This window comes from Lepidochelys olivacea (assembly GCF_965140295.1).
Source record: "Lepidochelys olivacea isolate rLepOli2 genome assembly, chromosome: 7".
Lineage (NCBI taxonomy): Eukaryota > Metazoa > Chordata > Testudines > Cheloniidae > Lepidochelys > Lepidochelys olivacea.
The window spans coordinates 46,894,265-46,906,104 of NC_140417.1; the positions used below are offsets into that span (position 1 = coordinate 46,894,265).

Sequence of the window (11,840 nt, forward strand, 5' to 3'; positions counted from 1 at the left end):
CTCACTCTGCCTACTGCCACCCCCTCCCCAGGATGTGACTAGGACAGAGGCTGCCCGGGGCGCCTCCTGGTCTGTCCATTCCATCCCTCCATTTGGGAGACCTTTCCTGATGGCTGCTTGTCTCTGTCTCTTCACATCATGTGTGGGAGGACAGACATGGTGGGGGGGCTCCCTTGGTGAACACTGGGCCTTGGCCTGGCTTCCTGGAGGAGACCCGCTGTGTTGGAGTTGTCGCAATGTGGGCATGTCTCTGCCAGCTTAGCCACACTCCCCAGTTTGCTGTTGCTCGCTCTGCGGTGTCCGGCTACTTTCCCCCCCACCTGTGCCTTTCGAGCGCCCCTGGGGGTGAGCAGTGTGCCCTCGGCACCGTCATCTCCCAGCGCAGGCTTTTCTTCTTTGGGGTCAAGGATGCCCGGAGCCTCCCTGGAGTTTGGAAGTCACCCGTGCAATCGGTGGCTCCCAAGGGGCGGCAATTAAGTGTCTCGCAGTCGCTCCTCCAGGCCTCTGTGCCGCTCCCAACATTCCCCGGTGGTCCAGCTGTGTCTTAGATGCCCCCTTGCACAGCTGCCAGCAGTGGTTTGCCATAGCACTGGCTGTCATGAGCTGCCCGCTGGGCTGTGTTCCAGACTGCTCTGCGAGGAGAACTAGCCTGGCACGGAGCAGGCAGACCTGTGCGAGGGACGCTCCCTGATCCTGCTGGTGACCAACTGGCCTCCTGGTTGCAGGCGCACATCTCAGAGCAGGATATGTCAAGGGATCAGGGTACCCTACCATGCAGTGCTTGTGGCATGCGCCCTCCAGCTGCGCTGTCACATCCCACCGTGCAGCTTCTGTTCTGGCGCCGGTCGGCCATGCGGACAACCTTGGTATTGTTCTTTGTACGCTAGAAGCCCATCAAGCCCACACCCAGGGACCAGGGCCCCATTGTGCTAGGTTCTGTATCTGTAGGAGTCCCTGCCCCAAAGAGCTCACACTCCAAGGACTGGGCCTTGTGATGCAAGTGGGGCGCTGTGCTGCTCTCTAGCATCAATGCACCCTGGGGAATGCATGCCACCTGCTGGGAGCCACGGATGTGGAGGAAGGAGTGGGCAGGGAGCAGAGGATGAGGAGGGAGGGATGGGTGGGGAGTCAAGAACCTGCAGGGAGGGGACGGCTGGAGTCGAGTACGTGGAGGGGGCGGGCAGGGAGTGGAGAACGGGCAGCGTTGGACGAAGCTCGCCATCCTTGCTGCCAGCTAGCAGGATGTGCTGCGCCGGGAACACGACAGTCCCGAGAGGAGAGCCTAGAAATGCTCCTTGGTAATTGGAGCAGTGGTTGGATGCGGGAACGCAAGGTACGGAGCTGACAGCAACACAGAGAGCAGAATGTAAGTGCAATACACAGGAGCCACAACTGCTGCAAAGGGGTAGCCGTGCCCCTGCATGCTCCCACATGGGGACGGCCAGAGCTCTGTGTGCCGGGCCCTTGTCTGAATCCAAATGCACCAGCACATGGCACCACCCTGGGCTACACAGAGCTGGGGCCAGCTTGGGGCTGGTCTGTGTGTGCATTGAGGGTGCAAGTAGTCCTTCCCCCTTCTGCACTGGGGCTGGGGTGTTCTGAAAGGGGGTTGTGGGGGCACAGGCCCATCCCCCTCTGTATCAGCCAGCAGATCTGGGCCACTCCCAGGAACTGGCTCCAGAGGCATTTTAACCCCGTAACCCCTGGGATCTCCAGGCCCAGCTCTCCTGGCTGCACTGGAGACAGCAAGGCCAAGACCATGGCGCTAGGATTGCTGCTTGCAAAGCTGGCTGCAGGTGCCTCATGACGCTGCAGCCACAGGTGTTGCGCAGAGAGAGATGAGACACGCGCCAAGTTCATCCTGGGCAGAAGAGGCCACGGCTCGGGCCAGCTCACGCCAACGCTATAACCAAGTCTGCCAGCCCTGTGCCCGTCTCACCCACTCCCCTCTGTGCGGCCTTAAAGGGGTAGCACCTTTCCCTGCCTTGCCTTTATTTTTAAAAAATCCAAAATCATTTTAAAAGGCTCAAAATGGAAATGTGATGTCGGGGTTGGACCCTTAATGGAGGTTCACCCCCCAGCAAACCCCCAAATCCATCCTTGCTGAGTTCTACATGGGAGCTCGTCTGTGCAGCACCCCCCAGGCCTGATCCCTGGTGGGGGTCGCTGGGCACTGCTGGGATACTAGAAATATTACTTGCTGAGTGTTGGAGGTGCCTGGCCCTTCCAGCCGGGCTTGCCCTGACCACCTATGCTGTAGCTCTGGGAACCACGCTGTTTTGGGGAGCGTCTTCTCCTCTCCGATAGTGATGGGGACATTCGCATGGGCAAAAGGTGCTGGATGGGCAGTCTGCTAGCAACTCCAGTGCAGGAGCAGCCCTCCTTTGCCCTTGTTCTTGAGAGCACCCTCTAGTGGTGGGAAGATGCATTTAATCTCCGTGGCCCATTCAGTCCTTGGCCAGCAAGAACACTGTGAACAACCTCCCCCTAGAAGCAGATGGAGGCCTCCCAGCTCCTGTCTCTTGGGGCCAAGGCACAGCCGCTGCTCTCCCAGGGCTGGATGTGCTTTAGTGCCATGGCACTTCAAAGCCTGTGGCCCTTCCCTCACCCCCTCCATCCCAGGGCTTGGTGGCCACGTGGTCGTGACGGATGCCCATGGCCTGGCCAACGGCCGGCCTGGCTGAGCTGGGAGCAAATCCCCCGCATGGCCTAAGAGGATCAAGCTCAGCATTATCTAGCCTCCTCCTCAGCCATTCAGGGTGCGAGCCGAGCATCAGAGCCCTCCTCCGTCTGGCTGGGCTGAGTGCTAAGGAACCAGGCCAGGTGGCTCTGGAGCAGCCATGTGGCTGGCGGCTTTAGCCTGTGCCCCATCTGTTCAGCTCGGCCCCTCACTCAGTAATCCCCCAGGGCGTTTAAAAGAAGCTATTTGCATTGTTACTCCGGGATGGGGGGGGGGAGGGAGGTCACTTGCCATTTTCCTCTTGAGCCATGGTGAACTAGATCAACCAGCTCCATTGTCCAGGGGCTGATGGGAGAGCAGGTCCCGTAGGAGCAGGGCTGATGCAAAGGGATGTGTACCTCAGGGGCCGCTGTTGGCCACATGCCGCAGCCAGCTGGCTCCAGAAAGGGGCAGGGGATTCCCAAGGAAAGACTGGGGCATGGTGCTAATCTTGCTGCGCCTGGCCCTGGATCACGCTTCCCGAGGGCTGTGCCTGTTTATCCCACGGAGCAGTGCTCCTCCTACTCCATTATTCTGTGGACCTCTTCACAGGAGAGACTGCCTTTCGGGGACCCCCTCCTCTCTGTAGAGAACCAGTGCTGGAGAGGGAATTGCCATCATATCGAAGGCTCTGGCCATTGTAGAAACTGGGCTTTGCTTGCGGGTCAGGAAATGGGAGTTCTGAGTCCCAGCCTTTAGCTACAGCCACTAGACACACTTCCTTCCTGGAGCTTGGACATCGAACCATTGCTCCTGGTCTACTCCCTAGACAATGCTCTTTTCCAGGGCTGGAAATAGAGCCCAGGAGTTCTGACACCCAGTCCCTTACTCTAACCATGTGACACACTGCCTCTGGAATAATCAAACCGCCCTACACCCTTCCAGCAGCCGACCCCAAGGACTGTTCTGCCCTAGCATGCTGCAGACCCCACTCCCTCTGTCTGCTCTTGCTGGAATTTGAGTCCTCTCCATGTACAACCCTGTTCCTAACTGCCGTGGCTGTGGGCTTCCTGGGAGAGGGGGCCAGGTGTCATCGCCATGCGGGAAGGAGGTGGGGACTGGCGCAAGGGAGGAAAGCTGCATGGAGACAGAGGCCCAGATCTGAGTTTTATTTGTTCGTGAAGGATTAGGTGCTGTCGCCGCAGAGTTTGGGTGGAAGCTCCCTGAATGATCGATCCCAGGCTGGTAGCAAGTTTGGCCTCCGTGTGGCTCCCAGGGGCTGGGTCGCTCCTCACAAGCCAAGCAGTGCTGCGCGTGGGTGTCAGCATGTGCTCCGGTGAGGCTCACAGCAGGATTAAGGCACATCATTGGGGCTGTGATAGGGCTGAAGTAGCCAGGGGTGCTACAGGTCAGGATTGAGGTGTGCAGCAGAACTGGGGTGGTTGGGCTGGAATTGCAGGGGGGCTGCAGAGCAGGTGTGGGGACACTGGCAGAGCTGGGTGGGGGATAGGGCTGGAGTAGCAGGGAGGCTATAGGGCAGGATTGGGGGCACTGGCAGAGCTGGGTGGGGGCAGGGCTGGAGTTGCAGGGGGGCTGCAGGACAGGATTGGGGGCACTGGCAGAGCTGGGTGGGGGCAGGGCTGGAGTCACAGGGGGGGCTGAAGGGCAGGATTGGGGGCACTGGCAGGTCTGGAGTAGCAGGGGCGCTGCAGGGCAGGAGCAGGGGCATTGACACAGCTATGGAGCTAGGATTTGCAGGACGGGTTTGCACTAGAATGTGCAGCTGGGGAACCTGCCCTCAATACCCCCAGTCTCACCCCATGCTAGTGGCCAGGCAGCTTCGATAAACCTTTCAAATCTAATCATTTTAAAAAGAAGGAAAAGGAGCAAGCACCTGACTGCCAGGAGGGCACCTCTGGCTTCGTGGCCACCATTTGCTAACCCCCCAGTGTGCTGCGACTGTCTGAGATCGGGAAGGAGCCATCAATTAAGTACCCGCTCTAGTGAGAGAAAGAAGCTGTGGGCCCCAGATCCTCCACAGGAGGTGTGCACCAAAGAGCCAGCCATGTGCCTGACAGATCGCGCACTGGAGGTCTGGGGAAGAAAAGAGGCCACTCGTCACTCCAGGCTCTTCAGGAAGTCCAGCAGGCCCAGGTGCCACTCCTCCGGCTTGTCCAGGTAACAGGCATGTCCTGCTCCTTTCAGCAGGAGCACCTTGTGATTGGGGAGGTTCTTGAGGTTGTTCAGGCTTATTTCCCCGAGCTGGGTGTCCTGGTCCCCATACACAATCAGCGTGGGGGTCTAGCAGGAGGGGACACAAGGCACAAGAGCTCAGACAGTGGGTACGGGCGTACTGCTCGCTTTGATCACCAGGGCCAGTGGCACAAGAGGGAGGCTAGAACCTGGCAACTCTGGGAGAGTGTATCCCTGCCTGGGAGCTTCACTGGTTCTGAGCATTGCTTCGTGCCCCCCGTGGGTCTGGGAATTTCCTCTCGAATTGAGTTGTTGGGAATGATCCCTTTCTAGGAACCAGCTCCTCAAAGACAATTGGGTGCTTAACTCTCACGGAAATCAGGGCATCTGCTGACCCCCAGCATTCAGACCAACGCTGGAGATGGGGAGCTGGAGCCTTAAGGGGCTGCTGTCCAGAGTCAGGTGAGATGTCAAAAATGGCAAATCATGAAGCTAAAAACCAAGGTGTGTGTTGGAGGGGGATAGAACTGGAGGCTAAAAGCAGGGATGGGCAAAGGTTCAAAGGCTCGGTGCTTGGGCGAGGGTCATGTGATCTGGATGTGCCATGGATGTTTTAAATCTGGAAGAATAGGACACATTTTCTTCGGACTATTTGTTGTATTCCTTCACCCACATGCCCAGGCCCCAGACTGTCAGCTGGTGCAAACGGGCCATAACCATAGGGTATGTGACCCAAGGAATTCCCACAGGGTCTGGGAATCCTCCAGCCCTGCATGGTTGCCATGACAGCCCTCCCACCATCCTGGCTTTCGGAGAAGGGGATGAAAAGGAGGGTCCCGGTGCTCAATCCTGAGTGCCAGAACTGCCCTGAGAGGCTGTTGGCAGAGCAGCCCTGCTCTGTTACCCTGTGCACTGGCTCAGTTGCTGGCTAGCCCAGGATAAAGATGCAGGGGAGGCGTAAAGATAGCATTGTCACTTTGACTCCCCTCCGCCTGCTTGGATGCTGCTTAGGATCTGGTCCCACTGCACAGAGCTCAAGAGAATAGAAACATTCAAACTAATATACTGAAAACCAGCAGCTAAAACGCCCTCTCTGTGCATAAAAATGTCCCTCCCAGCCCTGCACTTCCCAGGGCTGCACGCAAGGACAGGGTTTCCCAGGGGGGAGCTGGGAGCGACCCATTGCCAGTGGGCTCAGGCTCCCTTTTTTAGCCCTGCAGAATTCAGACCCTACCCCCGGATCACGGGTGCAGGGCTGAGGATGGCTCTTACAGCAGGGTTATTTTAGGAGGAGGGGATACAAGTTCCACACTGGGGGAAAAAGAAGGAACATTTTCTCCAGCAGGTTGATTTTAAAAAAATAAAGGGGGGGTGGGTGGGAATGGTTGAAACTGGTGGGGGCTGGAGCATTAGAACAAGGGCAAACGAGAGGGATCAGTGAGCACAGGGTGAGGGAGGTGGTGAAAGGGGCCTGGGAAATGCAGATTGTCCCACGGGTCTGCCAGCTAGTGGAGGGGCCCAGGTCACAAGGGTGTAACACCACTGTGTGAGGTGGGGCTACACCAGGAATGGATGTGGCCCAGCATAAAACTGTGCAGGGCAGCACCTAGGCCTTGAGTCATAAGGCCAGGCTACAGGTGCTGGTTTCTGTCACGCTGATTGTGCTACACGGAGTGCTTTGTCCTGATGGAGCTTGAGTATTACTGCTGGACATTCCCTTTAGTGGGGGCTTGGATTCGGATTCTCCGGTTCCCCCACTGCTCTGTTACACGTCTGCAACCTCGATTCCCTTCACCCACTTCCCGGTGTCTGCCCAGTGCCTTAGCTCTTCCACCCCATCCCCCAGCCTAGTGTTCTCTGCCCCTGCCTGGACACCAGAGTCCCCAACGACAGAGACTTGCCCCTTCCCTGCCAGTCCAGGGGCTGTACCTTTATGCTGGTGTACTGCGTGGCGGGGAACTTCTCGGTGCAGATGGGCGCCACCGGCACGTAGGCCTGGACCAGCTGGCTGTGCTGGAAGAGGAATGGGAGCGAATACATCCCGCTGAGGGATGGGCTGATCACAACCACCTGGCCCAGCTGCAGGGCCTCACAGACAGCCTTCAGGAAACCCCCAGGGGCAGGCTGCCCAACAGGAGCCGGAGCTGTCGCCTCCTTGGAATGGCCAAGCCCTGGACCACGTGAGACAAAACCCCTCTGTGTTACGGATATTGCTGGCAGGCCCCTCGTGAGAAATCTGCAGTCCTGGTGCATCACGTTCACTGGGGCCCTACCCCTTCCCAATTCACCCCCCCCACATCACCCCAGTTACAGACTTGGGGGGGGGCAGATCCCCCCCCCATCAGCCCTGGTCCCCAGACAGACAAAAACAGTATAGAGGTGGGCAGGGAGATGGCAATAGTCTGGCCCCTAGTGTCACAACAGGGTCATTCCTCAGCTTTCACTGACAGTATGACTCAGAAAAGGTGCAGGGAGCTACGGAGGGGGCTGGGAGCCAGAACACCTGGGTTCTGCTCCACAGGCCATGAGAAAATGGCATCTGCTAGTTAAAGGGAAGGACCTGAGTGAGAACACCTGGGTTCTAGTCTCAGTTATGCTGTTGACTCCTGGTATATGTGTGGGTCAGGCATGAAACCTCTCCAAGCCTCAGTTTCCCCATCTGATCCCATATCACAGGGGAGTTACGGGGTATAGGGAATGCTCGTGAAAGCTCTCAGGGGGAGATGCTAGAGCCATGCACAGCGTGAGTGCTCCTATGATGGGACATTCCTCGCCCGAGGAGCTTATGCCACCCCGGCACCTGAGGGCTGTTCTCCCACCCAGCCCCACCCATGGGGCTGTGCATTGAAGGGATTCCTCCAGTGGCCGAGCAGCTGTACCTGGCAGATCGATGGCCACAGCGCGGTAGCCAGCATCCGCCAGCTTAGACAGCGTCTGCAGGTTGAGCCAGGTCTCAGATGAAAAGCGAATGCCGTGGAGCAGCAGGACAGACAGCTTGGGGGCCTGCTGGGCCGGATTGGCCTGCCGGTAGAACAGGGTTTGCCCATCCACCGTGATGGTGCCCACCGTCACCTGCGGGGTGGCCATGGCCTCCCTGTTCGTGCTTTCAAGCAGTCCTGAAAGAGACGGGAACCTGGGCTGAGCCCTGTGCCCCCCCAGAATGGACTCTGGGCACAGTCCCTGATCTAGGCACAAAGGACCCTATTTACTTAGCTCTTCACTGCCTCATCTCAATGCTAGTGGGTGGACAGTATAACACTGGGGGTTGCTGTCCATTCACTGGGATGGCCTCATCAGGTACGCGGGGGTGGGGGGGATGGTACACTTGGAAACTTTGTTTTTGGAGGGGGGGATGAATAGGGGATCACAGGGGAATGGGAGAGCAAGTAGCAGTGGGGCAGGCCAGTAGCGACCCAGGAACAGACTGGGCGTGTCTGGGCAGATATTTAGAGAGAAGACCTATTATCTGATCCAATACCAGTTGGCTAATGAAAGTAAGTGAATGCACTCTTCACCCTTCTACAAAACTGCAATCAGTGGGGCTTCAATCAAATTGACAAGTTAGGATATTCACAGCTGATTTGTGGCAATACTTAGAAGGTAGTATACTGTTCACTGGTGGAACTCACTGCTCCAGGAGCCCAGCAGGTTTTCACAGAGGATCAGACATGTACAATGACAGTGAGATCACGCATTGTTCCCTTAGAAAAGGATACTTGTGGCACCTTAGAGAGCATATGCTCAAATAAATCGGTTAGTCTCTAAGGTACTCCTTTTTTTTTTTTTTTTTTTTTGCAAATACAGACTAACACAGCTGCTACTCTGAAACCTGTTCCATTAGAGAGAGGGTTTTAACGAACCCTCCTGAGCCAGGGCATGACCTGCTCAGTGAGCAGGTTCAGGAAGAAACAGCTGCGGAGGGCCCCGGGGCCAACCCTGCAGGGGCGGGGGGCCCCATGGCTAAGGCTGCAGGGGGGGCGGGGTTGGCCCCAGAGGGCGGGGGGCCCCATGGCTAAGGCTAAAGGGTTGGCCCCAGAAAGCAGGGTTGGCACCGTGGCTAAGGCTGTGGGGTGGCCCCAGAAGGCAGGGTTGGCTCCGTGGCTAAGGCTGCGGGGGGCGGGGTGGCCCCAGAAGGCGGGGTTGGCCCCGTGGCTAAGGCTGCGGCCCCAGAGGGTGGGGCTGGCCCCGTAGCTAAGGCTGCGGGGGGGGGGGGAGTTGGCCCCAGAGGGCGGGGGGGCCCGGTAGCTAAGGCTCCGGGGTTGGCCCCAGAGGGCGGGGGGCCCCGTGGCTAAGGCTCGGGAGGGGGCGGGGTTGGCCCCAGAGGGCGGGGGGCCCCGTGGCTAAGGCTCGGGAGGGGGCGGGGTTGGCCCCAGAGGGCGGGGGGCCCCGTGGCTAAGGCTCGGGAGGGGGCGGGGTTGGCCCCAGAGGGCGGGGGGCCCCGTGGCTAAGGCTGCGGAGGGCGGGGGGCCCCGTGGCTAAGGCTGGGGAGGGGGCGGGGTTGGCCCCAGAGGGCGGGGTTGGCCCGTGGCTAAGGCTGGGGAGGGGGCGGGGTTGGCCCCAGAGGGCGGGGGGCCCCGTGGCTAAGGCTGGGGAGGGGGCGGGGTTGGCCCCAGAGGGCGGGGGGCCCCGTGGCTAAGGCTGGGGAGGGGGCGGGGTTGGCCCCAGAGGGCGGGGGGCCCCGTGGCTAAGGCTGGGGAGGGGGCGGGGTTGGCCCCAGAGGGCGGGGGGCCCCGTGGCTAAGGCTCGGGAGGGGGCGGGGTTGGCCCCAGAGGGCGGGGGGCCCCGTGGCTAAGGCTGCAGGGTTGGCCCCAGAGGGCGGGGGGCCCCGTGGCTAAGGCTGGGGAGGGGGCGGGGTTGGCCCCAGAGGGCGGGGGGCCCCGTGGCTAAGGCTGCAGGGTTGGCCCCAGAGGGCGGGGTTGGCCCGTGGCTAAGGCTGGGGAGGGGGCGGGGTTGGCCCCAGAGGGCGGGAGGCCCCGTGGCTAAGGCTCGGGAGGGGGCGGGGTTGGCCCCAGAGGGCGGGGGGCCCCGTGGCTAAGGCTGGGGAGGGGGCGGGGTTGGCCCCAGAGGGCGGGGGGCCCCGTGGCTAAGGCTGGGGAGGGGGCGGGGTTGGCCCCAGAGGGCGGGGTTGGCCCGTGGCTAAGGCTGGGGAGGGGGCGGGGTTGGCCCCAGAGGGCGGGGGGCCCCGTGGCTAAGGCTGGGGAGGGGGCGGGGTTGGCCGCAGAGGGCGGGGGGCCCCGTGGCTAAGGCTGGGGAGGGGGCGGGGTTGGCCCCAGAGGGCGGGGGGCCCCGTGGCTAAGGCTGGGGAGGGGGCGGGGTTGGCCCCAGAGGGCGGGGGGCCCCGTGGCTAAGGCTGGGGAGGGGGCGGGGTTGGCCCCAGAGGGCGGGGGGCCCCGTGGCTAAGGCTGGGGAGGGGGCGGGGTTGGCCCCAGAGGGCGGGGGGCCCCGTGGCTAAGGCTCGGGAGGGGGCGGGGTTGGCCCCAGAGGGCGGGGGGCCCCGTGGCTAAGGCTGCAGGGTTGGCCCCAGAGGGCGGGGGGCCCCGTGGCTAAGGCTGGGGAGGGGGCGGGGTTGGCCCCAGAGGGCGGGGGGCCCCGTGGCTAAGGCTGCAGGGTTGGCCCCAGAGGGCGGGGTTGGCCCGTGGCTAAGGCTGGGGAGGGGGCGGGGTTGGCCCCAGAGGGCGGGAGGCCCCGTGGCTAAGGCTCGGGAGGGGGCGGGGTTGGCCCCAGAGGGCGGGGGGCCCCGTGGCTAAGGCTGGGGAGGGGGCGGGGTTGGCCCCAGAGGGCGGGGGGCCCCGTGGCTAAGGCTGGGGAGGGGGCGGGGTTGGCCCCAGAGGGCGGGGTTGGCCCGTGGCTAAGGCTGGGGAGGGGGCGGGGTTGGCCCCAGAGGGCGGGGGGCCCCGTGGCTAAGGCTGGGGAGGGGGCGGGGTTGGCCGCAGAGGGCGGGGGGCCCCGTGGCTAAGGCTGGGGAGGGGGCGGGGTTGGCCCCAGAGGGCGGGGGGCCCTGTAGCTAAGGCTGCGGGGGGCCGCGGGGGGCGGGGTTTGAAGCAGCTGGCCCTGGCCTCTGTCTGAGCCAGGGTGCTGGGCTGATGGCCCCGTCGCTCGGAGCCAGGCGGGCTCCCGGCAGCCGCAGCGTCCCGGTCTCTGCCCCAGCTCTGGGGCGGACCGGAGGTGCCCGAGAGCAGGGGCCCTGGCAAAGCGGCTGCCCCGGGCCCTTCCCCAGCAGCGCGCGGGGGGCGATACCTGCCGAGCGGGGAGGGGCGGCCCGCGAAGACCGCGCTTCCCGGGGTCGAAGGTCGGCCAGGAAGCCCGGGCGCGAGCCGTGACGCCAACCAGGGGCGGAGACGGGCCTGGCAACAGGGTGCGAGCGCCGCCCCATGGGCGCAGTGACCCCTAGTGGCTCGCAGGAGACGAGCGGGGGGCAGGAAGGAAATGCACCAGGGCAATGACCTCCCATCTGCACTGGGCTTGCAGCCCTGCGGCTACATCCCCACGGCAGACAGGCCCTGAGAAGAGAAGAGAAACGGAAGACCGCGTTGCATGTTTATTATAGAGGAAGTTTCCTTTATGTAACTCCATGAGTGGTCAGTAGTAGATTGGCTGCTTGCAGCGGGAGGTGTAACTGTTGCCCGCGTTGCATGGGGAGGGTGAATCTTAGTGTTGCCAACTCTTGTGATTTTATTGTGAATCTCACAGTACGCTGCTGTGTTATTCTTCAAGCCCCAGCTCCTACTCTTCTGTTGTTTCAGGAGAGTGCCAGCTTTCATTTTCCCTCCACATCCTCCCTCAAAGTTGCAGCCTTGGTAGGAAAATATTATTCCCATAGCAGGGTTCTGAAAAGTTATAATGAGCGATTGCAATGGAAAGAGCTGGTCGCAGGGGGTGCCCTCCTCAGAGGCTGCTGGCCAGCTATGTGTTGGGCTGACGTACACAGGAATGATAGGTAGCCAGTTATTTGTTGTTTTGTCACTGGCTTTGCAGAGGCGAATAATCC

At 61.4% G+C, this 11,840-nt stretch overlaps 1 protein-coding gene across 1 annotated transcript; it reads right to left on the reverse strand.

Moving 5' to 3' along the window:
* Positions 1–3,813: 3,813 nt before the first annotated feature.
* ABHD14B (abhydrolase domain containing 14B) lies at positions 3,814–11,246 on the reverse strand. The gene is made up of 4 exons (XM_084633385.1): positions 11,090–11,246; positions 7,732–7,968; positions 6,782–7,023; positions 3,814–4,960 (listed from the first exon to the last, which is right to left on the reverse strand). Exons 1-4 carry the CDS (start codon positions 11,223–11,225, stop codon positions 4,778–4,780), a joined length of 798 nt encoding a protein of 265 aa, XP_084489511.1. The 5' UTR covers positions 11,226–11,246; the 3' UTR covers positions 3,814–4,777.
* Between the last annotated feature and the right edge of the window lie 594 nt (positions 11,247–11,840).

Coding starts and splice junctions, on each gene's coding strand:
- ABHD14B (XM_084633385.1), bottom strand. CDS start 11,225: ATGGGGCGGCGCTCGCACCCTGTTGCCAGGCCCGTCTCCGCCCCTGGT. Junction 7,969..11,089: donor CGCCCCTCCCCGCTCGGCAG/GTATCGCCCCCC, acceptor CGTCTCTTTCAG/GACTGCTTGAAAGCACGAAC. Junction 7,024..7,731: donor TGTGGCCATCGATCTGCCAG/GTACAGCTGCTC, acceptor CACGTGGTCCAG/GGCTTGGCCATTCCAAGGAG.